General features: G+C 44.8%; 1 protein-coding gene across 6 annotated transcripts; it reads right to left on the bottom strand.

Moving 5' to 3' along the window:
• Positions 1 to 2: 2 nt before the first annotated feature.
• On the bottom strand, positions 3 to 22,284 carry ABCD4 (ATP binding cassette subfamily D member 4). Of its 6 annotated transcripts, none has more exons than XM_081861580.1 (20): positions 22,143 to 22,284; positions 18,053 to 18,177; positions 17,792 to 17,919; positions 16,584 to 16,723; positions 13,964 to 14,080; positions 13,679 to 13,804; positions 13,029 to 13,079; positions 11,797 to 11,891; positions 10,922 to 11,043; positions 7,927 to 8,018; positions 7,282 to 7,365; positions 6,899 to 7,101; positions 5,206 to 5,297; positions 4,884 to 4,920; positions 2,936 to 2,985; positions 2,363 to 2,415; positions 2,184 to 2,260; positions 1,616 to 1,731; positions 413 to 1,468; positions 3 to 364 (listed from the first exon to the last, which is right to left on the bottom strand). In XM_081861580.1, the coding sequence occupies exons 1-19, from the start codon at positions 22,157 to 22,159 to the stop codon at positions 1,388 to 1,390; spliced, it is 1,806 nt and encodes a 601-aa protein (XP_081717706.1). In that variant the 5' UTR covers positions 22,160 to 22,284; the 3' UTR covers positions 3 to 364; positions 413 to 1,387. The 6 variants fall into 6 exon arrangements, with proteins under 6 accessions (XP_081717706.1, XP_081717702.1, XP_081717703.1 ...); XM_081861576.1 differs by lacking the exon at positions 22,143 to 22,284 and adding an exon at positions 21,972 to 22,101; XM_081861577.1 differs by lacking the exon at positions 22,143 to 22,284 and having other exon boundaries at positions 17,792 to 17,914.
• Between the last annotated feature and the right edge of the window lie 4,591 nt (positions 22,285 to 26,875).

Genomic DNA, 26,875 nt, shown 5'->3' with positions numbered 1-26,875 from the left:
TCTGCAAGTCTGTCTACTTTACTCCAGGTTCTGGGAGGGGGGAAACACTCGATTTTTGCCACTTGAAGCATTCATTGGGCAGGTAGTTAAAATGAGAGAGGAGGCAGCAGTACTGATGTATGAATAGAGAAAAGTATATAGAATAATTGGATGCTGTGCAGATCTGGGGCCTTACCACGACTTCTTCCAGATTCTGGACTTCAAAACAATTTAGGATAAACACACACGTTTTCAAACTTTGTCTTTCATGTCACTCTTCCCTTTTATTATTCTAATCCAATAAAAAATCAGTCCAAAGAAAGTAGCCCTTGAGGTTGGCATTAGCCCACAGATTCTCTGCTAGACAGCTGTATCCAGAGCAGCTCTGGTCTTTGTGTAATCAGTGGCTGACACTACACATGTGCATTTCCACCTGAGACACTTTAGTGAGGTCCGTCTGGACACCTGCCTCAGCTGCAGATATTAATTACTGCATGTAATATTACTGAATGTATTGAAGCCTTGTCAATTACATGCCTTCTAACTGCTCTGCTGGTTCAAATGGAAACTAAAGATGTGGAGGAAGTACACCAGGCTTCCTCAACCTCAGCCCTCCAGATGTTTTGGGACTACAATTCCTATCATCCCTGACCACTGGTCCTGCTAGCTAGGGATCATGGGAGTTGTAGGCCAAAAACAACTGGAGGGCCGAGGTTGAGGAAGCCTGAAGTACACTGTTGTGGTATGAAGGGCTGAGATCCTCAGCACTTTCAGGCTCCTTAATGAACGCTTATTTAAACAAAAATAGGTTCATCGGGTGAAGGTGGAATCTGTGTATAATATACATTTCTGGTAAACTTCCAAAACAGACATGTATTTTCACACTTGTGGGCAACCAAGAGCAAGGCAGTAATCTGAGCACAACAGAGACAGAGATCTTCCCACATGGAGGCTCCTGGCTGTGGCAACGAGGCTGAAGCTCTAATACTGAAACAGATACATCCTTCTCAGTCTCAGATGAGAAGGGTCCTGCTCCATTCACTGCCAGCACTGCTTCAATGTTATTCAAAGTTGTTTTCACTTAAACAAGTTGCAAGGATGGAAGCAGCAAAGGCCTCTTCCTTCAGGGAGAGATCTTGAGCGGGAGACGCAGCAGTCAGAACAATGGACTGGTAGCCATTTATACAGAAAGGCAAGGTGGTGGGTGGGGAGGCGTTTAAATCCCCGCTTCACAGTATAAGCTGGAGACCTTTGAGTCAAAGAAGCCTTAATGCACCTGCTGGCTTTGAAGTCCTGAAATATTTCAGATCCATGCTTCCTGTAAAAGGTGTGTTCATTTCAAGGCACTTTGGTATGTGACCCAGCTGAGGCCTTAGTTGCATTCTTTTTTGCTGTTGTCCATGACAAGTCAGGGAGTGGCTCGGTCTTTCTTTATTCTGCTGAGCTCCCATTTACCTTCTCCATACAGGTTCAGGCGCCAACTGTGAAACTGAAATGAAAGAGTAAGTACAGAAACTGAGAGCTATGGCTTTAAGAGGGATTTTGCCATCCATACACACCCCACTGGCCCCATGAAAATAAAACCTTATCTGTCCCAGCAGTTCTGCTCAGACAGATTGGCTCCACACCACCCTACCTTTTCCAGGCTCTTGCGATGTCCCACGCTGACCAGAGTCATTCCCAGGTGTGCACAGATCCTGTACAGCTCATCCTCTGCATCCTCTGTGAGTGCGCTGGTAGCTTCATCTAGCACTGCAAGCAAAAAACAACAATGACACCCATACGGGAATCCCCTCAATATGGCACCATCCAAGTCTCCTCCTCCTGAATAAAGCAGGACAAATTTGCAAACTGATAGCTGTTCACCAGTCGTTTTCCATTACAAAAGGCAACCTGAACACTCTCTACATACTGGGCTGGTACAATGGAGAGTTCTGACCCTCTAAACCAGCAAGAAAATATAAGCCAGTTACAAAGATGAGGAAAAGAGGTAGATTGGGATGGTTAGATTAGAAGTAGTGGTGCCTGCCACCAGTGAGATCACAGGCAATAGTCAACAGGTAGCCAATGGCCCTTGTGCTACCTTCTTCTGCACAATATTCCATCTCATAACACTGGCTATCCAGGGATTGTCTGTGGTCAAGGTAAAAAGCAAAGCAGGGAGTCCCATAATTAAGGAACTCAGAAAGAAACACCTTCCTCACCTGCATACTGAGGCTGGAGATAGAAAAGTCGGGCAAAGGAGAGCCTCTGCATTTCCCCTGGAGACAGAATGTCATACCTGCAGCAAAAGCAAAACAATCTGTGATTAGAACAACCTTGCAGCTCAAGACCTACCCACAGCAAACAGCAGGAGCCCCACTGTCACACTAAGCAGCCTTACCAGTTCCAGTCCACTGGCTGGTCCAAACCACCTGTCCTTGCTAGCAAATCAGACTGCATAAAAAAGAAGATGAAAAACAAATTATTCCTGCCTTGGTCAACAGGTGGACACAGCCATAAGGACATTTTCTGTCTTAATCCTGCCCACCCATTGCCAGCTAGTAATTAGTGTCATCTTGTCATTTTTTATTTTATTTTTTTTGTTTTGCTCCCATGCCTTCTATATAATCATCATTGACACCAGAACTTCTGTTGCTTTTGCTCATACGATGTACATAAATCAGGGCTTAATTTGAGCCAGAGCTCACCTTTAGAAGCAGTTTTTAATATAGTTGCTCAGGCTTTGGAATACAAGATAGCACATACTCAGAGCTACATTCATCTCAGAATTCATGGAGCCCACATTACTCTTTGGACTGATCCAAACTTCCATGGTCAAACAGTGGGCCTTCCTGGCAATCCTTTTTAGGAATGATCCATAGACATTTACAGTGCACCTTGCTGAGCTTTTATAGCCACTTTCTATCCCCAAATTGGGACAGAAAGTGCATCATTTATTCCCTCGGTAACTCACCAACCCAGTCAGCTCCAGGAATCTCAGAATCCTTTCATCATCCGAAGACCCTATTGTGCAAGGAATTACATTCATGATAACAGGACTGGGGGGGGGGAGGGTCACTCTGAAGATAGGTCATCAGGGGACAGGGACCTCTTTGCACTTGGTTTGGCTGCTTTGATCATGCTTTAGAAGATCTGAAAAGCTAATAGCCCAAACCTAAACATATCATGTGGAAGCCCATCCCAAGTTATCAATAGGATATATCACCACATAATGTTCATAACAATGGGAGGAAGCCAATTAACGGATGGACTTTCAGCTCATGTGGACACCTTCTGAGCTTACTCTAGAAGTCTATCTCCTATGGGAAGAACTTTTAGGAATAGTACTTTCATCCTCCTCTTTCTTCCTGACACCACGGAAGGCTTTTTCTGTTAGGTGGAGGTGGAGAAAAATATTGTAGTTCTTTTGGTGGGAAGCTGTAGGTGGGAGATATGGGGGAGGGGGGAAGAGGCCATGACTCTTTTGCAGGTTTGGAAGCTAAGGAAGAAAATGCTGTGGTCTTGGAGATGTTGGGTCACAAAGAGGGAAATTATGAGGAAGGGAAATGGAGGCAGGGATGAATAGCAGTCCTAAGGGAAACTGAGGCTGGGAGCAGGAAGATGTTGTCATCTTGGAGAGGGAAACTGAGATGGGTGTTGGAGTGTGGGGCAAGCAGCAGGGCACTCCATAATACTGAGTGTCAACACTGGCAACAACAAAGAATCAGAGAGGAGGAAGATCACCTAATCCGACCCCCTGACAATGCAGGAAATTTTCTACTACAACATCCCTGACAGGTGACCATCCAATATCTGCTTAAAAACCTTTAATGAACATAAACCAAACAGGTTTATTCAGCATTCCTCTTTAAGCTGGAATCTAAAACTATCTTTGAAACATGGTTAAAACATCTGGTAGCATTGCATTTATATCACACCAACCCTTTAATTTAGGTATCCCAATATGAAGATGTAGGCAATTGGAGAACAGGAGTGATCTAAGAAATTAGCAAAATTGAAGATGCATCTATTGGAGGAACAAATTAATCCAAATAGGGGAGTTAGTAATCACTGAGACAGAAGCAAAGCAGAAGGCCTGACAACCTACAAAGTAACTGCGGGCTTCTATTTACCATGTATTAATTTGGTTTATATTCAGATGATCTTCCAGACTATCTGGAAGCAGGGAACAGATGCCTCTTTATATTGCTTTATTTAGAGAACATGTCTCCCTAGGGGCTCCAGTTGGTCTGAGAACTTCATTTTCACTAATAAAGGCTAGTTTTACTTTCAGACAGCCCAAACAAAGTTAGCTTTCTCCACCACAGGGGCACCATTTGATCATTGCTAGGACTGCTTCACACAGGCAAAATACTCATTTGATCCTGCTACATTAGAGGCTCATTCAGCCTTCCGCTTGTCTTGCTTTCCCCCAGGAAAACCTGATTTTTACCGCCTTTCTGCGGATTGACGTTTGCTGCAATTCAGCAGTAAAGGGGTTTTTTTCTTGGGGAAAGCAAGCACGGCAGGGCAAACAGAAAACCTCTGGGATCTGTACCCAGAACGCATGGGACAAGCAGAAAACTGCTCGGATCAAGCTGAAGTTTGGGCAAGACCTAATGGGCGCATATAAGAAACTGAAAGGTTCCTTTCGCTTCACAGCCTCCATGCCGAGTAAGCACAAGAATGGACATTTTGCACCACTCCACATACCGAACACTCACCTGCGATTAATATCCTGGTTCAGCTAAGTTTTTCAGGAAAACAGATAAAGCTACTGAAAGACGACCCAGGCAAGCGCAATGCTGATTCATGCAGCGTGGACACACACACACACACTGCAGAGAAGAGCAGAAGCACAGGAAAAGCCGAAGCAATCTGAGCCCATTTGGGCACAAGAGTTCCAGTGCATTTCCACTCACCCGAAACTGGATAGATTTCCTTCAGAGGGTATATCACCTAAATCAAATAAACCAGACACATACTCCAAATGAGAGTCTCCACCGCAGTCGTACGAAGATGGAAGCAGCCACAATACTCTCTCTGCTAAGAGCTTTCTAATAAACATTAATAGGCCTCTGGCCCCATGTATTGAATTAAAGCTGGCCATTTCCTGGCAATTCAGCTTGCAGCAATTGTAGCAGGTATGGTTTTTTTTTAAGAATTGCCCTGTTACCAAACTAGTCTGTGGGTGAGCAGAGGACCACCCCCCCACCCTGGGAATCTGGCACTGAGGTGACTTACCTGTTCCCGCAGGGTCCCATCTGTGAAGAATGGCCGCTGTGGCAGGATAACCACCCCATGGGGGCCAAAGCAAGTCAGCATGTGGACGTCCCCTGCAGAGACCCAGCAGAAGGAATCACAGAGACATAGGTCTATGAGCCAACACTTCGGTAACAAACTTGAAATGAACACTTGGATTTGATCTAGTCTGCGCAATCATACCCTGGCCTAATAAACCAGAATATAAACCAGCTCTGTGCACCTGCATGCAAGCCCCTTCACTCTTGCTTTGTCCCTCCCTTCGTGCAAGTGGTGAAGCAAGCCAAGAAACAACAGGAAACCAGAACCTCCCATTATATGCAAACCAGGAACTATGGTTAACAGCTTTCAAACCAGGGAGGATTTGTAAGCTAACTTTAAACCTTGGCTTCACAGATTGGTTCGCTTGAAAGCCATTAATTGTAGCTTCCCAGTCTGCCTGTAATATGAACTCATTTCTGGCTCATATTGCCACTTGCACGAAGGAAGGAGCAAAGGAGCTGTGGGCGGGTGCATGGAGCTCATGCACAACCTGGCTTAATAAGCCACAATTTGAATGTGCCAAGGCCACTATCTCAATACTTCCTACGACAACCTTGCACAGCAGGCTAGTATAATTCCCCATATTGGGGTGGCAGAGGGGAAGAGAGAGATGGGTGCTAAGGGGCAGTAGTTTGCCTAGTTCTGCAGTGCCATGCAACATCTATGGCAGTGGCCATGAATGAATGAATGAATGAATGAATGAATGAATGAATGAATAAATAAATAAATAAATATTTATACCCCGCCCATCTGGCTGGGTTTCTCCAACCACTCTGGGCGGCTTCCAACAAAAGATTAAAAATACATTAAAACATCAGTCATTAAAAACTTCCCTAAACAGGGCTGCCTTCAGATGTCTTTAAAGCCCTAAACGGCCTCGGCCCAGTATACCTGAAGGAGCATCTCCACCCCCATCATTCTGCCCGGACGCTGAGGTCCAGCGTCGAGGGCCTTCTGGCGGTTCCCTCATTGCGAGAAGCAAAGCTACAGGGAACCAGGCAGAGGGCCTTCTCGGTAGTGGCGCCTGCCCTGTGGAACGCCCTCCCATCAGATGTCAAAGCGATAAATAACTACCTGACATTCAGAAGACATCTTAAGGCAGCCCTGTTCAGGGAAGTTTTTAATCTGTGATATCTCAGTGTATTTTTGGTTTCTATGGAAGCCGCCCAGAGTGGCTGGGGAAACCCAGCCAGATGGGCGGGGTACAAATAATAAATTATTATTATTATTATAAACGTCAAATAGTTGCTTATTTCTTTGATATCTGATGGGAGGGTGTTCCACAGAGTGGGTGCCACTATTGAGAAGGCCCTCTGCCTGGTTCCCTGTAACTTGGCTTCCCACAGCGAGGCAACCGCCAGAAGGCCCTTGGCACTGGACCTCAGTGTCTGGGTTGGACGATGGGGGTGGACACTCCTTCAGGTATACTGGGCCGAGGCCACCATTAAGTCTGCACTGGGGAGGGCAATATCACTAAGAACTCAAGCATGAAAGAGACTACATCTGGGTTCCTGAATCGTCCAAATCCAGCATTTGCCTCACAAACCTATGGGAAAACAGTGTTCTACCCTCCAATCTGCTGCAAGGGCGCCCTTTCACCAAAGGAACGTTTCAGGGAGGCTGATGAACTCACCCTGCTTGCTCTCCCAAAGGCCACCGAGGACACGCAGCAAAGATGTCTTCCCTGTCCCTGTGTTCCCGGTGATCAGTAGATTGTTCCCCTGTGTGACTCTCAGGTTTAGATCCTTAATGAGCAGCTTCTCAGAGGGAGCAGAGAGAGAGATTTTCTCCAGGAGGAAAGCTGTGTCGCTTGAGACCACCTCCTCTTTGGAAACGCTGATGGCATCAGTGCCCCCACCACAAGAAAGGAGGAAAGGTAAGTAGAAGGAAACATCACAGCTCAGTGGCCAAGGTGTTTGGCTGCCTTTTGGGTCCACCACTCGGTGGTACAAGAAACACCATAGCAAAAACAGGAAAACTGTTGTCCCACGCTTGATGTTAGCTAGAGATACTCACCTGTTGAATTCCCATTTGCCTGGCGAGTCACAGTCGTTTTGCTTCCTGGAAAGTTTCAGCAGCATCTCCAGCAACTCCCCAATTCTACAAAAACACACACACACACACACACACACACACACAAGAAAGTTGCTAATAAAGGAGTAGAAGTGATGCCCCAAAGCAGCAAACTAGCCTGAATGACAAGACCCAGAAGCCTAATCTCCACAAGGGAAAAGAAAAAGGTTTATTAACATATTACTAAAACCTGGTAAGCACTGAATTATTGTTTGCAGGACAGTAATGGTCACCTAACGTACATAGTCTGAACACAAATGTCACATGGGCTGAAATACCTGCTAATTGATCTGAGAGGAAAAATTTAGATTCTCTCCGCTGCAGCAGACACAAAGATTACAACAAAATATATTTGACATTCTATGCCTAATAGGGAAAGGAGATTCCTTGTTTGTTTCTTTTGAAAGGATGCCTCTGAAAAGAGACTGACTTAGTGCACCCATACTGGGACACAGGAGTCTTCTGCATTGTTTATTACCTTTGATGGATCCATAAGAAGCAGATGCTCATGCTCTTTTTTTTTTTTTTACACACACAGGCCCTCACTATTATGACATAGGTGCCCCTCAAGCAGGCAAGAGGACTTACCTGTGTGTATAGCCAGCTACGTCAGACACGGTGGTGGAGAGGTCAATGAGCTGGCTAAAGCAGCCAATGAGGTAAAGAGAGACAAAGGCATTCTGCAAGACAAATCACACACAAGCCAAGCGTTAGCAAGGGCTGGGAAGCAAAAACATACAAGAAGCAGCTCCCACATTTTCATGCCTCAAAATCAGCTGGGGGAGTGGTTTGTCTCCCTGGCTGGTAGCAGAATTAACCATTATCTGATCCCTGAGGTGGACTGATCATTTTGCAAAAGCAATTACGTGGGTCAAAACTTTTGCAAAACCTTAGCAGTCTGATTGCCATTTTTGGTAAAGGAAAATAAAACTTGGGGTGGGTAGGTGGTGAGGGTAATGGCAGGAATCTGTTCAAGTGACCTGCAAAAGCCTCCTGTTGTCTTCTAAGCTTTCAGCAAACACTGACCACAGTTAGGAGGGTAAAGGCAAAAAGAGAAGCACTGAGATTCTCAGGTTTGTTGATTTATTGCAAACGAGTAACACGGAAACACAGCTGCCCCAGGGAGCAGTGATTCTGGTATCTGGCCCACTCACCAGCAAGTATGCATGCATGAGCTCAGCTACAAAGGGCTTGCTGAGTAAGCCAGCAAGGAAGAAGCAAATGTATATGTGTGTGTGTGTGTATATATATATGTGTGTGTGTGTGTGTGTGTGTGTGTGTGTGTACACACACACACACAACATATACATACACACATAGGTAAAGGCACCCCTGACCATTAGGTCCAGTCGTGGCCGACTCTGGGGTTGCGGCGCTCATCTCGCTTTACTGGCCAAGGGAGCCGGCGTACAGCTTCCGGGTCATGTGGCCAGCATGACTAAGCCGCTTCTGGCGAACCAGAGCAGCGTATGGAAACGCCGTTTACCTTCCAGCCAGAGTGGTGCCTATTTATCTACTTGCACTTTGATGTGCTTTCGAACTGCTAGGTTGGCAGGAGCAGGGACCGAGGAACGGGAGCTCACCCCGTCACGGGGATTCGAACCGCCGACCTTCTGATCAGCAAGCCCTAGGCTCTGTGGTTTAACCCACAGCGCCACCTGCACCCCTCATATATACACTTACACACACACACACACACACACACACACACACATAAACAACAGCCTACAGCTTTTCCAATCTAGCTTCAGGCTGATCTTGCCAAGGTCCACCTTTGCTCCCATGAGGCTGCCAGACCTGTTCTAAAGAAGCCTCTTGCTGCACAGTGAGGAATGCCAGGCTCAACTATTTTTAACCCTCTGCGATTAGTTCCTGACTGTTTGGTTGGGCTAAATGGATTACATTATGGCAGGCTCGCTCCCAGGCCTGAATTAGGCTGCATCTTGTTTACAGAGGGAAGAATCTCATGCCACGACAGATGAAGTAATAAATTTGCTGCCTTAACTCTCTGCACGATAAGCTTGCTGCCCTGTACCTGCAAACTCCCAGCAGGAAGGCTATTCACACATTACGCTATACACAGGTGCAGGCATCTATGTGAATGACTGCACTGCATGGTGAATTTAAAATTCAACATGTGGACTAAACTCCTTAAAAATGTGGAGTATGGTGGTGTGCAGTGTTTTAGGGTGCTGGAGCAACACACACCCTGTGGCAGAGTTGTGTGCTCTTGCTGGTCTCCTTCCCAGCTTCTACTTGGGATATCAAGGGACAGCATCCCTAAAAACAGTGCCATCTCCCCAAAAGACGAATAAATCCGCCACCAGTAGCACTTGAGGTATCACATTTGTTCTCTCTTTATGGTGGTCTGGCCCTGTCTTGGGACTGACTTGCTCTTCATCACTTCCAATTACTACTTATTATTTACTGTTTCTTAAATTTCTATGCCGCCATTCATCCGAGGGTCACAGGGCCAGTTACAATATAAAAAACACAACAATACATAACATAGCAACAAGTGAAAACAATCATTTTGCCTGACGCCAAAAGATATGTAACAAAGGCTCCAGGTGAGCTTCCCTGATCCTTGTATTGTATTGTATAAATATAAGTTTGTAGGGAGGTAAAAAGAAACTATATAAGAAATATGTAACTGTGCGGTGTAAGGTCATGGATAGATAAAGTACAGTGAGATTAATTGGAAGTCATTTTTAATTTTCTTCTCTATAAGTTTTATAGTACCAGGAGTACTATACCAGTACCAGGAGTATAAATGATGATAGTTATATTAATCTTGTTGTTTCTTATAGCATGGTTGTTTGTTTGATTCTTCTATTATTTGTTTGTTTGTTTGTTTGTTTGTTTGTATGTATGTATGTATGTTTATTTATTTATTTGTTCATCTGTTTTTTTCATAAATGTATTTATTTTAAATTAATAAAGATTAAATAATAATAATAATAATAATAATAATAATAATAATAATAATAAAGGCTCCAGGTGAGCTTCCCTGGGGGGAGAGCATTCCACAAGCGGGGAGCCACCATTGCAAAGGCCTGTTCTTGTGTTGCCATCCTCCGGACCTCTCACAAAGGAGGCACACAAAGAAGGGCCTCAGATGATGATTGCAGGGTCTGGGTTGATTCATACGAGGAGAGGCGGTTCTTGAGGTATTGCGGTCCTGAGCCGTTTAAGGCTATTATGTGGTCAAAAGCCCCATGCCAGGAAAGCATAACAGTTTGCAGTGTTAGACGGGGCAGCAACAACACAGAGGTGGCTAGAACACCTGAGCTCCCACATATTCCACCTGGACTGAGGGAACGTCACTGACTGCCGATCAGCTATCAGGCTACACTTAAGCTCTTGTTACTAACGTTTAAAGCTCTGAACAGCTCAGGGCCAAGTTAAATGAAGGACCAATTTCTTCCCTGTAGACCAGTAAGATCACGGAGGAAATGTTACTCCTGGCACTACAGCCTACAGGACACTACAGGTCAGTGTGTAGGAATATCAGACCTGGGACCTTCTGCATTCAAAACATTATGTGCTCTAGCGCCGAGCTATGCCGCTGCAAAAAGCTTACCTTGCTAACCAAAGAGCTCAGTCCTGCTGGATCCAGATCAGCGTAAACTCCATTGAAAATGGGAATGGCAATCACCACATAACTCAGGATACTGCCCAGATAGTCAAAAGTGTTGATTCCAACTAAGTGGAAAAAAGACAATACAGTGGTAATGCCGGCAGATCAGTTAATCTAGGACCTCCATCTACACAGTTGTTTTTTAAAAAATATATATGTAGATATGTACAAAATTCTTGCTAAATTTTCTGTTTTACAATTTAGAATACTCATTTAAACATCCTTAAAATATCAATGACTTCCCTTCTCTTTCCATGGTTCATTTTGCATATCATAAATCCCTACATATTTTACATAAACGAAACCATTCAGTATTCCATTATTACATCTACACAGTTTTTTGTGTTATGTTTTAAAAGTTTATCAGGAACATATGCTCTGGAAACAAAGCCAGTTAACAGTGCTACTCAAGATAATAACTGTCAATTAGAAGGTCAATCTATTTCAGTTCAGCACTCAGTACCCAATAACAAAATGTTTAGACAGCTTCTCTGGCAGACAGAGCCTGAGATAGCAAAATCCACGAGGCCCAAGTGCTGCTTGGCCTACTTCCTTGCTGCTACTATTCCTTCCCAGAGTTCAGTCTCAAGGCCTTGTTGTTTGGCCTATTCAGGCACTCCTGTGAAGGCCCAGAATGACCCCATTTTGGTCTGGATTCCAGTAGAACCCATTTTCTCCCTCATCGGTTCATCAACTTGTTCTCTGTTCCCATTTGAACAGTCACTTCCCAAATGTCTTTTCTGCATGGCAGAAATCTAGAAGCTTCCTTCCCTGTGTAAGGAGTGAAGGAGGGGATGAAGGAAACCAGTTCTGCTTACTGTACAACCACAGCTCCTTGCCTATCAGCTCCCTCTGGGTCTGCAGGAGGGTTTGCAGCCTTCGGTTGGTTCGCATGTGCTCAACTTCCCCAGCTCTGAAAAGCAGGACAGTAGCGCACAGTCAGTCTGGACAGGGATCATTCCCACGGACCTGGGGGTAAGATGCATGTGTGCGCATTTAGAGGATGACAAACGGGTGGTGGGGGTGGGTTGCTGCGTGAATACAACTCCCAGGAAAGTGGTGAAGAGGAGACAACCAACTGATACACCTAATCCACACTTTCTGAACTCTTGTGAGATTTCCAACGACAACAGTGACCTCATGTGGCAAAAAGCAGCCATGGCATGTGTTGTTTTCATTCTGTTTTTTCCTGCTTGCCTTTCTCTCTCCCCCCCGCAATTCTGCTGGTGTTATTCCTCCTCTTCTTGCTTTCATAACTGTGGGGTGTTCTGTGAGCCAAGTAAGTGACAAACAACAACAATGGGCGAACTGGTGTGTGTGTGGAGAATAGAGAACAGAATGGATAGGCATCCCGCTATCTAGCCAAATTATCAAAGTGAACTATGTAATGATGAATACTAATCTTACACTTTTTCCCAGTAGTGATGTACGGAAGTGAGAGCTGGACCATAAAGAAGGCTGATCGCTGAAGAATTGATGCTTTTGAATTATGGTGCTGGAGGAGACTCTTGAGAGTCCCATGGACTGCAAGAAGATCAAACCTCTCCATTCTTAAGGAAATCAGCCCTGAGTGCTCACTGGAAGGACAGATCGTGAAGCTGAGGCTCCAATACTTTGGCCACCTCATGAGAAGAGAAGACTCCCTGGAAAAGAGCCTGATGTTGGGAAAGATGGAGGGCACAAGGAGAAGGGGATGACAGAGGATGAGATGGTTGGATAGTGTTCTTGAAGCTACCAGCATGAGTTTGATCAAACTGCGGGAGGCAGTGGAAGACAGAAGTGCCTGGCGTGCTCTGGTCCATGGGGCCACGAAGAGTCGGACATGACTAAACGACAACAACAATCTTACACGTAAAACAACAAAAAACAAACAAACAAACAAACCCGACCACCAGCAAGGTGGAACCCAACTGGGAACAGGAGATGGGAAGAAATGCTAATTATCTAAGATGTTTGTGGGATACACTTCAACACAAACCGTGCAATACTCGCAGGAACCAAAGGCGTCACAGAAAAGATATACTAAAAATTGAGATGTCCACTTACTTACCTGTAAAAAGCAGCAGATTCGGCATTCACCCGTAGCTGCATATGCTTAAACCTGTTAAATTCAGAAAACACTTGCTTCCATGATCATTTTTTTCAGATTGAGTAATCAGCGTCTCTGCAAAACCCATTCTTATTTCTGCCTTAGAATGACTCAGGCCACTGAACTCAATATTATCACCACTGACTGGTAGCAGCTCTCCAGGGTTTCAGACACGGGATCTATCCTGGCTCTACCTGGAGATGCCAGGGATTGAACCTGGGGCCTTCTGCATATAAATCAGAGGCTCTACCGCTGAGCCAAGGCCCCTTCCCCAAACCATATACATCACTTAGGCTGGAGAGCAGACACAGAACTCTACTATCGCAAGAGACAGCAAAGGACTTAACAGCCAGGTTTATGTGTATGAACAACATCATCCTCAGCAGCAGCCTATCTGGTTTGCAATGTGCATTCCATTTGTGAGCCATCAGGAAGTTCATATCCTAAGAACTTCCATCAGGAAGTTCATATCCTAAGAAGACTTCTATAAAGGATTCTCTTAACACAAATCACAACCAGCAAACGAGAAAAGAACAGTGGCACACACATCATTTCAGACTATAGCTATTTTCAGGGTCAAACGGATCATGAGACCTGCTGAATAAACTCACCTGAAATCACCTTCCAGCTTCTCCTGCTGCACCAGCTTTGAAACAATGGGGCTCATTAGGATCTTGTTAACAATTGTGCCCATGATAAAATATCCAAAAATACTCACTGGGCCCATCCAGCCAGTGCTAGGCAAGAGAAATGGAGAGAGATTAGCAAAATTGTCAGCGGAAGGCTGCCTTCTAATATATTAGAGGCTCATCTATGCTGTACTCCAATTGGGAGAAAAGTTAGGGCTGCCCCTAAGCATGTGGCCATCCCTCTCCCTAGGTGAAGACCGCCCCTACCTGTAAAAGCACTGATAGGTGTAGTAAGCAAGTGTGAAGGGAGAGATGATGAGCTTACTGGCCATGGAGCTCAGCTGCTTGCAGAACCTCTCCACATCCTGGCTGATTCTTTGATCCCTGCACGATAAAAAGGATATTTAAATTTGCATCGACTGCTATGACAGAAAGAGCAAAGCATAAGAAAAGTTAACATGTTAGGAACAGAACAGTTCGTCCACACAGAATCAGAGCTGGGTAGTTATGCAGTTTTAAGGCTGGGGAAGTATTTTCTTTTTTAATTATTAGCTTGCAAATCAATGCTAAACAACAGCTGGCAAAAATACCAGCTTGGTTACTGGCACAAAATCACAGAGTCAGAAGGGATCTCAAAGTCAGTCAGTGCAACCTCCTCCTGCAGGCAAGAAATCAGATGTTACAACAGCTCCAATGGGGAGCCTCCCAGCCTTATCTTATAAAACCTCTTGTTGGGACACTCCATCTTCTCCTTCCTCAAATATTAAAATATTAGAGTCCTCCAGCAGAGCACTGATTCCACTGCTCTATACAAGTGCTTGTTTTTTGTATCAGTTTGCTGCAATCACTGCTGAGTTGACATTACCCAAGAATTGGAGTAATTCAACTGCTGGTTATTTTCAGGAACCAAAAGCTGCATTTTTAGAATTCCTGTTGCACAACGTCAAGTCAAATAAAGTCATTATTGTGTTTGTAGCTTCCCCTTTGCAACTCCAACCTTAATCATCTCTTGCGAGTTATCTAAACAGCTACAGAATTGCACCTATAGTTGTTCCATACTATGAACAAGGCAAATGCTAATTGTGCTGCAACCCAAGGATCACACCACAATGTCAGACAGCCTGTACTTTAATCAAATTGTACTTTAATCCAGTTACCAGTACTCTTCAATTTTCTTCTCACAAGCAGATCCATTTTGTCTTATAAAACAACAGCCTCCCCTAACCTGGTGCTGTCCAGTTGTTGCAAGGTCACAAATCCCATCATCCATGTTGGCCTGGCCCGATGGGAGATGTAGTCCAAAACTTATCGAGGGCACTAGAATCTCGAGGGATTAGCGTCCTAATGTGATTCTAGTGTTTCAAAAACCACAAACTAAAGCAACACAGGGAAACTGTCCTCTAAAGCAGTTTAAATTTAAATAGTTTAAATAACTGGAGCCCTTTCACATCTTGCTATTGTTAGCCTCTTTACACATCTCCAAGTAAAGGTAAAGGTAAAGGGACCCCTGACCATTAGGTCCAGTCGTGGCCGACTCTGGGGTTGCGGCGCTCATCTCACTTTATTGGCCGAGGGAGCCGGCGTACAGCTTTCAGGTCATGTAGCCAGCATGACTAAGCAGCTTTTGGCTAACCAGAGCAGTGCACGGAAATGCTGTTTACCTTCCTGCCGAAGCAGTACCTATTTATCTACTTGCACTTTGACTGCTAGGTGGGCAGGAGCTGGGACCGAGCAACGGGAGCTCACCCCGTTGCGGGGATTCGAATTGCCGAACTTCTGATCGGCAAGTCCTAGGCTCTGCGGTTTAACCCACAGCGCCACCCGCGTCCCTTCTCATCTCCAATTAGATATGGATAAAAAACCCCACCCCACATTTGTTTGTTGCAGTTTGCATTTTAGTTTTAAATATAGTGGGTGGAATTCAGCATTGTGCTAGGGGGGTCAGTCTGTCAGGCCAAGCATTTCCAATTGCCAGACTGATTCCCGCCCCCACTCCCACCCTAGGTGCTGTTCCGGGGGCTCTCCTGAACCCCCACTCAAGCCAATGGTTGGGACATTCAGTGGGAGGAGCCCTGTAGCACTAGTGGGACACTCTGCGCCGACTTCTGCTAACACAACTATTGCTTTGAGTCCTGCCTGGTGGGTTGCAGCCAACTATGCCTTACTCAGAGTAGACCCTTTAAAATTAATGGGCCAATGTTAGTTGCATCCATGAATTTCAGTTGGTCTACTCTGAGCAGGACTAACACTGGCTAAAACCCAGTGCCTGGAGCACAGAGCATGTATTCAAAATGTAATCATCATCATAATAATTATAATAATTTTATTATTTATGCCCCACCCATCTGGCTGGATATTCAAACTACTTCCCTGTGCATCTAAAGAAAAGCCCATGGCTCCCTAGAGCAGTTTTCCAAACTTTTCATTTTGGTGACACACTTTTTAGACATGCATCATTTTGCGACACAGTAATTCAATTTTCCTAGCAAACGGGAGGTTAAACCAGGCACCCCCAAACTTGGCCCTCCAGGTGTTTTTTGGGACTACAACTCCCATCACCCCTAGCTAACAGGACCAGTGGTCAGGGATGATGGGAACTGTAGTCCCAAAAAATATCTGGAGGGCCAAGTTTGGGGATGCCTGGGTTAAACTAACCCCTTTCCAGCCCTGGGAGGAGCATGGGGAGAATTCGCGTGGCACACCTACACATTGCATCTGACACACTAACGTGTCGCGACACAGTTTGGAAAGCTCTGCCCTAGGGAGAGAAAAACAAAGCAGGTCAACATATATGGGGAGCAACGAAGCCAGCCCTCATCAAGGCAGATGGTGTACAAAATATGCTAGAAGGTGCCAGGAGGAGTTCGAATCATGTCCAGCCACCTACGGATTATCGACTTCCTCATGCAGAATATTCAAGGTATAATACACCTGGCCCTGAAAGTAGTAGCCATGGAGGTATTCTGTGAGAGTCTTCCTCCAGCTCACATACATCAGGTTGCGGATGAACTGGTCAAAGCTCTTCAGCTGAGAAGAGAGAGAAGTGAGACTCACAATGGGGAGACGAGATGAGAATAAGGCAAGAAAAGCATTTATGGCTACTCTTGTGGTCCAACAACTGCACTTACGATGTCATATGACATCAAGTGGGTATGTTCCCACGTTCCTGAGCGGAACCAATCCCAGCAGGCTTGCACCACATTTAAACAGTGTGAGATATAAGCCCCACCCATAACAAATGGAATGGGCATGCGAAACTGGTGGGGCTAATTTAGCTCGCAGCCCAGAGATTCCCCAGCCATGGATTGCATGAACACATTGACCCGAATAAAGACTTCTAGTCTGAAGGCATCCTCTGCTCAAAGCAACTGATTTAAAGCATTAGATGAATCCCCCCTTGTCCGACTGCTGACATAAAAAGCTCTTCACAACAGCTAACAGTCCAGACGGGTTTACAGTAAACAGAACCTTCCAGAACAGAGAGTGGTCACAAAGCAGTGCTAAGAGGCCCAAGCCAGATTAGCTTTTTCCATTGCAGCTTAGAAACTGCGAGGGAAGAGTTAGAAAGTTACTCTCTTGTTGTTGTTGTTTTGTTTTATGTCACCCTTTATCACAAGATCTTAGGGCAGTTCGCAAGGTGAAGATGTGCCTTAGAAACTTTTGAATTGCTATGGCTGGAATCAGTGACTTGACTGTCCTGGCTTAACTACACCATCCCTGGGGATAGCCACTTTTGTGAGGTAATAAAGCAGCCCAAATTTATCACACGATGGAAACATTACAAAAACACACACGTTATTTATAGTAAAATGAAGACCTTTAACAGTTGAAATAAAATAAACAAAATAAAAGTGACAGTGATAAGCAAGCCTTGAAAAAGTGTGATTAGCCGTTAGCTAACATGTCGTTTGGCCCTCAGGATACACATGTGCAGAGCAAGGCAGTATCACAGGATCATAGAATTTTAGAGGTGGGGGGACCTCAAGGGTCATCTAGTCCAACCCTGTACAATGCAGTAATCGCCACTAAAGCATCCATGACAAATTGCATTGCATGTGCTCTTGTCTCCTTGTAAGAAAAAGAGGTTTCACTTACCATAGAGTTCAGTAGAATAAGAATCAGTGCAACTGCTGTCACTTGCTGGAATCCATGGAAGTCTTTGTTCCCCAGAACTCCATAATACTGGCTGGGAATCAGTCCCACCTGGTAAATGACCAGCTGCTCTAGGGGAGGTAAAGGGTGGTGAAGAGAAAAAGGATGAACTCCAAGGGTGCTCCCATATACATCAACAAGAGTCCTGGCACATCACAAAAGGACTCGCTTGATATCATCCTTCTTAGCCATCGACTCACTTACCCAACAGAGCAACCATGAGCAAGGTTAGGAACATCAGTACATTCTTGGAGCACCATGCAGGAAATAAAATTTCTTGGATTTTCAGAAAACGCTGGAGAAACTGCCGGTCCAGCTGGGGCCGAGGCCTGGAAGGAAGAGATTTGAGAACAGCCAGGTTATCGGGCTAGCACGCAAGCCACACACAAAGGTCTGCTCAGTTCAGACTGACTATAACCAAATGAAATTCTGGAATCGCCCTCTGAAAACAGGAATGGGAGAGATTTCACCCCGATACTCCAATAGTGGCAATAATGAAGAATCCTCTCTGTTAGCATGGATCTTTTTTTTTTGAAGGCCAGAGGGTATCCTCAGTTGGAAATGCACTAAAGTGCTCTAGAAAAGAAATCCAGAGCTCATTGTGTGGGTCCTGATTCCATACCAGGAAGGAATCTAAGGGTAGATTCAGACAAGGAAGAGCCATGTGGATTTTTAACCATCTGATGTGTATGCTATCCTTCCTTCAGGAGCTTAGTGCATAGTATGTTGGGAAGAGACAGTGTGTAGTGGTTAGAGTATTGGACTAGGACTTGGGAGAGCAGAGTTCGAATCCCCACTCAGCCATGAAGCTCTTACTGGGTGATCTTGGGCCAGTCACTACCTCTCACAGTGTTGTTGTGGGGAACAAATGAGGAGGAAAGCCATGTATCCCACCTGGAGAGCCCCATGAATAAAAAGGTGGGATAGAAATGCAATAAATAAATGAAAAATGCGTGAAAAATCTATAATTCTTCACAGTAACAAAAAGAGCACCACACAGCCGTCTTCCTAAGCAAATGAGGGATCAATGGGGGAATTATTTGTTTCTCCTTGGGAAAATATAACCTGTTGCATGACTTGATCTTTCAACTAATTTGTTGAAGCTTAAATTAAGTTTTTCATAAATTAAACTTCTTTGCCGCAACTCCCTCCCTGCATCACACACTTTTCCTACTTCCGACTGCAAGAAACCTGCAGCACCAGCATCTAAGGAAATGTTCCAAACAGATTTGCCACCTTTACTGGTTTTATTCTACTTACACTACTGAAACTAGAAGAACTTCAACTTTCTTTCAAGTAGCTGAAATAAACAGATAAGCCAAACTGTGCTCGAGCTGTAAGTTAAAATGACACTGCTACTTTCTGATAGTTCACTGGGAGGGTTTTGCTGAGAGGTGCACAACTCTTCATGGGAGATATCAAAGGATGAATACCTAAGCTTGATTCCTTTGCTTTTTAAATATTATTTTCAGCTCCTTTTTCCTAAGCACATGGGAGTGACTGTCCTGTGAATACCACCATTATGTCCCGAGTTCTTGTTTCTGTTTCGTTATTTTCAGTGGTTGCCCAGTGGCCTTACTGAGGGATCTCATTCTCTCCTTGCATTAGCCTGATGTTCCATTCTGCATCTCACCTACAAGTCTTCTAAACCTAAACATGATTAGGTTTCATAGCAGTCATACGATAGCACCAGAACTCCCATTACCTCAACCCCTTTCCTAATTTCCTTTCCATCTTTTCTTCCTAACTCTTGTCTCCTCTTCCTGCTTCTTCACTATACAGTGGTACCTCAGGTTACAGATGCTTCAGGTTACAAACTCCGCTAACCCAGAAATAGTACCTCAGGTTAAGAACTTTGCTTCAGGATGAGAACAGAAATCACGGAGCAGCGGGAGGCCCCATTAGCTAAAGTGGTGCTTCAGGTTAAGAACAGTTTCAGGTTAAGAACGGACCTCCGGAAGGAATTAAGTTCTTAACCCGAGGTACCACTGTACAGCTTTCGGAAAATGCTGAAGATGTATCCTCTTTGCCTTGGTCTTTGACATCTGAGATGTATATTTTCAGGTCCCACCCTATTTTAGCTGTTTAATTCTGAATTTTAAATTTCTGTAACCCATGCTGGGACCTGCTGGTAAAGAGCAGGTATTGAATTTGAATGAGACCAATGATATCCTTGGAGTCTGTGGGCGCAATTCAACATTGCACTATTGCAATCATTCTGTCTGGGAAAACATTTCAGCTTGTCAGGTAGAACCATGTTTCCTTCTCCTGCCTGCTGTTATTCTGGGGGTTCTTCTGGCCCTGCAGAGCCAATCTGGCTGGGGCGGGAGGGAGAAGGGGGAAGCCCGATTGTACTGATGAGCCTTGTTGTGCTGGCTCCTGCTGGTGTGACTATTTAATTGAATCAGGCCCTATATTTTTATCTGGGATGATTACCACCATCATTCACAGTTAAGTGCTCGCAAACAGAATATCTATTTCACCTGTAAGAAAGACTCCAGTGAAAGCTACTGCTTACTACATTTATACATAATTATGAGCACACCTGAGTGGTTATAAAGCATGCTTAATGGGTAAATAATCTACATTAAGCTGTCTTGGGTACCGTGTGCATTCCTAGCATTTACCATTATACTATTTGAACCTCCTGGATACCCTTCAAACCAGAGGTGCCCCATAATTCCTCACCTAGATTTGAAAGCACTTAATGCACCCCTTAACACCCTCAAGCCACCCTTTGGTAATCTCAAACATGTTGGTACCATATCACTGTTACCTTCAATGCATACTGACAGGTGTAGTGCAGTGTAGTGTGGCAGCTAACAGACTGAGCTATGAACCAGGAAGTTTCAGTCGACATCGGTCACAGATTTACTAGGCAATAGACTCTCAGCCTCTACAGCTCCATATGCAACATTGAGATAATAGCACTGACCTACCTTACAGGGCTGTTTTAAATATTACAAGGAAAGAATGTACCTGAAGCACATTGAGCACCTTAAGTGTACTACCTATTTACTGCCTCAGGAGTGTGGTGATGACCACTCACTCAGATGGCTTTAAGGGGGAATTTGGCAAACTCAGGGATAGTTCCGACATGTACTTCCAGATGGGCATTTATTGAGCATTCATTCTGATTTGTTTGCAGGGAGATTAAGCAATGTTTAATGAGCATTCACTCTGATCTGTTTGCAGGGGGCCGATATGACATTGCATTAGAGCAAGTTATCTCAAACTTCCTAGTCCATTTTCCTCATTTACTGTCCTTATCACAAAAGTCTGATCTTCTGAGGAAGCGGATTTGGTCTGCAAGACCTCCCAATCAGTTACAATTGGGCAACCTGAATTTACTGGTATGCGACTCAATCCCACCCCAAAAGGGGGACAACCTGCAACTGCCCTTTGTATTCTTTCAGACACCAGATAGAAACCCACCTTTTTTGCTGGGCTTTTACTTAAAAATGGGTTGCATCACCTTTATGGTGTTTTTAATCATCCTGTTTACATAACTTGGTGTGGATTATTTTAATCATTTTGTTTATTATGCACTATTTACTTCATATATACACCGGTCAACTGCAAAAGAAAAAAAGAACTCTCAAAGCAGTTTACGAAAATGAACTAAACAATAAAATTGCTGATAAAAACAGTTAAAAGCAACAATTTAAAACTTTCAAAACTAAATTAAAATGAACTAAAAACAGATTAAAACACACATCCAACGCCCTACATATATTGGGTAGGCCTGCCTATGCAAAAATGTTTTACGCAGACCCCCAAAAGAGGAGTGAAAGCACCTGCCAGATATCAATAGACAGGGAGTTCCGAAGTCTAGCTGCTGCCACGCCAAAAAAAATACAAACACGCGCACACACATATAAAATATTTTGGTGGTACTGTACAGAAATCTCTAAACAAAAAATAAAAAACAAAGCCAGAGTACCTGGGCGTGAGGACCCTGCAGCTTATGGGGAGATTTTCACCCCTCTGCAGCCTCCGCTCCTTTTCTGCAGCCTGATTCCTAATAAATGGGGGTCACGATCCCCTCACGCCTCCGCCCAGCACCCCAAACCCTCCGCCCGGCGCCCCCGCCGCGCCCCTGGCAACCCGAAGCCGCGCTCACCGGGCGCTTCCCGGCGCTGCTGCCCTGGGAGCCATGAGCGAGCTGCGCCCGGACCCGGAGTGTCTCCCCAGGGGCAAAGTCCCGGCCAGCCACGTCCGAGCACCCACCCCCTCGCGCGCTCCGCTATGCTCTGGCTCGCCGGGGCTCGAGGAGCTGATGAATATTCATTACCCTTCTTGACTATTCATGACTGCGCGCGGGCGACCCGCCGACAGCAGCGACAAAGGCCGCTCAAGCAAAGAGGGAGCATCCGTCACCCTCGGTGAGACAGAGGTGGGGCCAGGGCGGCTAGAGCGGCTCGGAAAACGGGAAGGCGGAGCGCGGCTGGAGACAAGGGAGGAGCTCAAAGTATGGCTCCTCCTCAACCAGAGAGCGAGAGCGAGAGCAACAAGTCAAACAGGTCCGTGTGTCTAGGCGCGCGTGCGTTTTTCCCCTATCTCTACGGCAAACCCTGTTCACCGCGGTCTCTGCGGGCGGTTCCATTAGAAACGAAACAGGTTGCGGAGGCTAGAGGGAGACCTCGCTGCATAATTTAAGCTATACGTCCGGTTCCCGGTTGCACATTTTAGGATTCTCCATGTGCGGGGCAGAAGTGGTGGAAGTACATAGAACAGCCTTATGATGTGGATTAGGAAGAGACAGGATCGCCGAGTTTCCAAAACGAACTTTCGCTGCCTAAAAACTTTCACTAGATTCTTCCTTTAAACCTGTATTTGCCAGCAGCAGGTACGCGGGTGGCGCTGTGGGTAAAACCTCAGCGCCTAGGACTTGCCGATCGCATGGTCGGCGGTTCGAATCCCCGCGGCAGAGTGAGCTCCCGTCGTTCGGTCCCAGCTCCTGCCCACCTAGCAGTTCAAAAGCACCCTTAAGTGCAAGTAGATAAATAGGTACCGCTGGCCCCCGGCCTCTTGAGTGAGATGAGCGCACAACCCTAGAGTCTGTCAAGACTGGCCCGTACGGGCAGGGGTACCTTTACCTTATCCCTTCCTTTAAACCTGTCTACCCTTTCTGCACTCACCGATTGCTAAAATAACTTTTAAAAACTGCGTGTTTATCTCAAAGCGCTGCAACCGAAAGAAGTCTCTGACACTGTTTTTATTATCCAAGTATGCACGTATAAATATGTACACGGAGAGCTGGTGCTGTTTTATATGAACTTTATTTACATTGATTGCAATGTGCTCTTGCCGCTCTTGCCCCGCACATGGAAGATTCCATGGACGACCCTGAGAACAGGAAAAGGGAGCCCCGTGTGGCTTTCTTGCTTGGCTGCCTGTTGGGAGAGAGAAAAAGTAGAGCGCCTTCCACCGTCCTAAACGTACATGGACAGCATAACATTCAAAATCTAGGATACGAGCCCGGAATAAAATGTGTGGTTTTTTTATCGAAATGGAAGGGTTCTCTTCAAACGCCAGGACTTGTTATCAGCATGCATCCTTTGGGCACAGAGAGTGTTCTTACTTGTAGTTAAATTGTTAGGGGATAAACCAGCATTTTATTGCAACTCTCCTACAGCATAACACAGTGCCAATCGGTGTCAACAATACTGAAGTAAACGGCTCAGTAGTAGCCTGGTAGGATATTTGTTTTCTGTGTTCTACGTTTAATTAGTGCTACAGCACATCCTGTTTTAAGTTTCAGGGCAGATGAAATAAAGTGCTTCTTTGCATAGTGCATAATTAAACTATGGAACACTACAGGAGGTAGTGATGCCCACAAACTTAAGATGGCCTGAATGAGGAATGGAAAAAATGGAAAAGGATATCAATGGCTACTGGCCATGATGGCTGTGCCCTAACAGCCAGAGGCAGTAGTGTCTGAATACCAGTTGCTGGTAACAACAGGAGGGCAGAGGGCACTTGTTCCTGGGTCCTGCGTGCAGGTTTCCAACAGGCGTCTATTTGGCCATTGTAAAAACATGATACTGCACTAGACTGATCTAGTAGGTTGTTCCTATGTTCTTAATATTCTAAGTTAGCTTTTTATCGCAACCCCAATCTCTTTCATAACATTTCTTGATCCCATTAGTCACTGATGCAATGCAGTTTGCTGGTGTGAATCCCTATGAAATCTGTTTCTCTAAAACACATATAAAAGTGCTGCTTCATTATACTTATTTCATTTTGTCGTTACAGCTTCCAGTTATTGTCACCCACAAGGGGGAAGGCTTCCTGCCCTGATGAACCCTAATCCATGGGTTCCACCTCCCTTTTATTACAAATAAATGAATAAACAGCAAATATCTAGCCCTTGTAGAACCCAGATGACGAGGCGAACATATGCAGGTACTATTCTGTTCATTTGGTGTTTTTTTAAAAAAAACCAGCCTGCTTCACTTCAGTTTTTTTTAGCCAGTGAATGAAGTTATAGCAATGATTGACATTTAGGAAAGGAGATGAGAAGTTAGACAAAGAGGAGTTGGAGTGACACACCCGTTGTCTGGATAAAGAACTTATTGGTTCATTTGTATTTCAGTTTGCTTTTCCCTAGCAGAGAAATAATTGCTGACCCAGATAAAACAATCAGGTATCCCAGATTTTAGTGCAGCTGTGATTAGACATTAGTGTGCCTACCCAAAACAAAAGGTGAAAACAAAGAGAGGAGTATGATATTTCTAACTCTGGTTACCCCCCCCCCCTTATTTATTTGGAGTGCTTACTGCTTTCTGCCACCCTGTAAAAATTCCTGTGGACGCCCTTGCTTGTAATTCCTCAGAAATGCCAGTTATTTTATTGGTTTTGGCATTTCTGCCAAATTGACAAACATTTCCTAATTCTAGATCTGTGATTAGGATAATTCACTTTGAACATGCGCAGAGACCTCTACCTATTTACAGCTGACCTCTAAAATCTAATAGAGGTAATGGAGTTTTTCCGTAGGGGCTTTGGCTGAAATTAAGCCCTGAAGGCACTTTAGTAAAAGTTTTAATTAGATGGAGTACACTTCTAGCTGTGTACTGCAGCATCCAAAACCCACAGCAAAATCCAGTTGTGGGTTTTAGAAGCTGCACAGGGGAGACTTTGTTCCTATCACTTTGAAGCAGGAGTGGGATTTGTGCTTGATAACAGCAGCCTAAGGTATTTCACACTTGAACCCATTAGATAAGGCACATTTCACAAGGAGAAAAATGCTGCCTTTGAAGCAAAAATGTTTGCTGTTGTTCCCCAACAGTTTACTCAGTATGTGGCAAGTGGAACATTTAAAGAGAGCAAAAATACTGCAGAGCAAGTCACAACTCAGCATACTGTTCTACTCTCGCCGCACATTTCTAGTATCTAGAAATAAATTATCCAAGCTGAGCCAAGCTCCCATCTAGCAGCAAAATTTTTTTAATTTTTGTCATATGCATGCGACTCTGAAAAGCAGCTTTGTCGCATTACCTGGGAATGGTGTTTTTCTTTTGCAGTAATATTTTAGGCCCTCGTTACACTGGCAAGCACCAAAAGTTGATTTACAGACATGCCATAAAAGAGCTAAAAATAGTTTTAAGAACGGTACAAAAAACAATGGACGAAACCAATGGGGGTTTGGTTGATAATAAGATCCCAGCAACAAACAGCGAGTTGCATTTCTTTCCCAGCTGAGTCACTGCTGCAAATACATAACCCCACCCCACCTCAACTTCTTTTTGCACAGATAAGTTAGTGGAAACTTCAGGAGAAAGGTGCGCCCACCCTCACAGTCTTGTTCTGTTGTGATTTCATTTCCCAGTCAATAGCTGTGTGCACATTGCCATCTACTCTGGCTCCAGGGCGCTTCCCACCGATGGCCTTTGAATCCATGTACACATCACGTTACACATTATGCAGAACTATATTCTGGTTTTTTGAGACTCATCTACACTTGCGTTTGCCCCACGAATACCAGGCACAGGTCTGAGAGGTTTTTCATTTGTCTCGCTGCTATCCCTGGGAAAACCCGTTGAAAAATCTCTTGAACCCATGCCTGGAAATCATAGGACAAGCAGAAGTGTGGGGGAGCCTTTAATCCACATTCCCTTTGCTGCTAAACTGAGGCGTGTACATTTGAGGCAGCCATTGTGCAGATGACCACTTCATGAAAATGAGTTGGGGCGTGGTGGTTTGGAGGGGCAAGGAAACTAAACTGATAATGTGCATCAGGTGAAAACATCCCCACCCTGTCTGTGGTGTGTACAGCCATGTGCAAATGTGACTTGAAACACAGCAGAGGAAAACAACCTTGCTGCATTTTCACATAGACATGGGACAGACAGCTGCAAATAAAACGTTTTAAAATGTGTAGTAAAGTGCAATATACAAATGTGACACTAGATGGCGAGAGTGAGCTACATAAAATTCAATGTGTTTTTCAAAATTTTCCTTAAAAAGCATTTTCGCAGAGTTTTTTATATGTGTGTAGATTCCACTATAAAATCACAGAATCATAGAGCTGGTAGGGATCATGATGGTCATCTAGTCCAGGAGAACACTGAGATGAGTATCCACATTTTACTCTGGTGTAAAAGGTAAAGGTAAAGGGACCCCTGACTATTAGGTCCAGTCGTGGCCGACTCTGGGGTTGCGGCGCTCATCTCGCTTTATTGGCCGAGGGAGCCGGCGTACAGCTTCTGTAATAACCACATAACAAACGTATTAAAGTGGCAATCAGTTTGTGAGTAGGTGGAGTTAACTGGTCTGCATAAATTGGGAGAAAAAGTCTTCACGCATGTCTCTACCTTCTATTACTAAATGTATATTGTACAATAACTCTGGGGTAACTCAGTGCGTGATTTTCTGTCACCATTTGAAAGCATGTTTTGAGTTGCGGCCTGCCTTGTCCTTATTACCTCCTGCAAATGTAGCACCTCCCATCTGAGCTGCCATTCTGACCCAGCTCTTTTGTACTCCCTCATCCCTTTCGGGAGATCAGGCCCCTTTGATATG

This window comes from Podarcis erhardii, assembly GCF_964252035.2.
Source record: "Podarcis erhardii genome assembly, chromosome: 1".
Lineage (NCBI taxonomy): Eukaryota > Metazoa > Chordata > Lepidosauria > Squamata > Lacertidae > Podarcis > Podarcis erhardii.
Note: the sequence above shows the minus strand (reverse complement) of the source record. Positions and strands in the feature narration are given on the sequence as shown.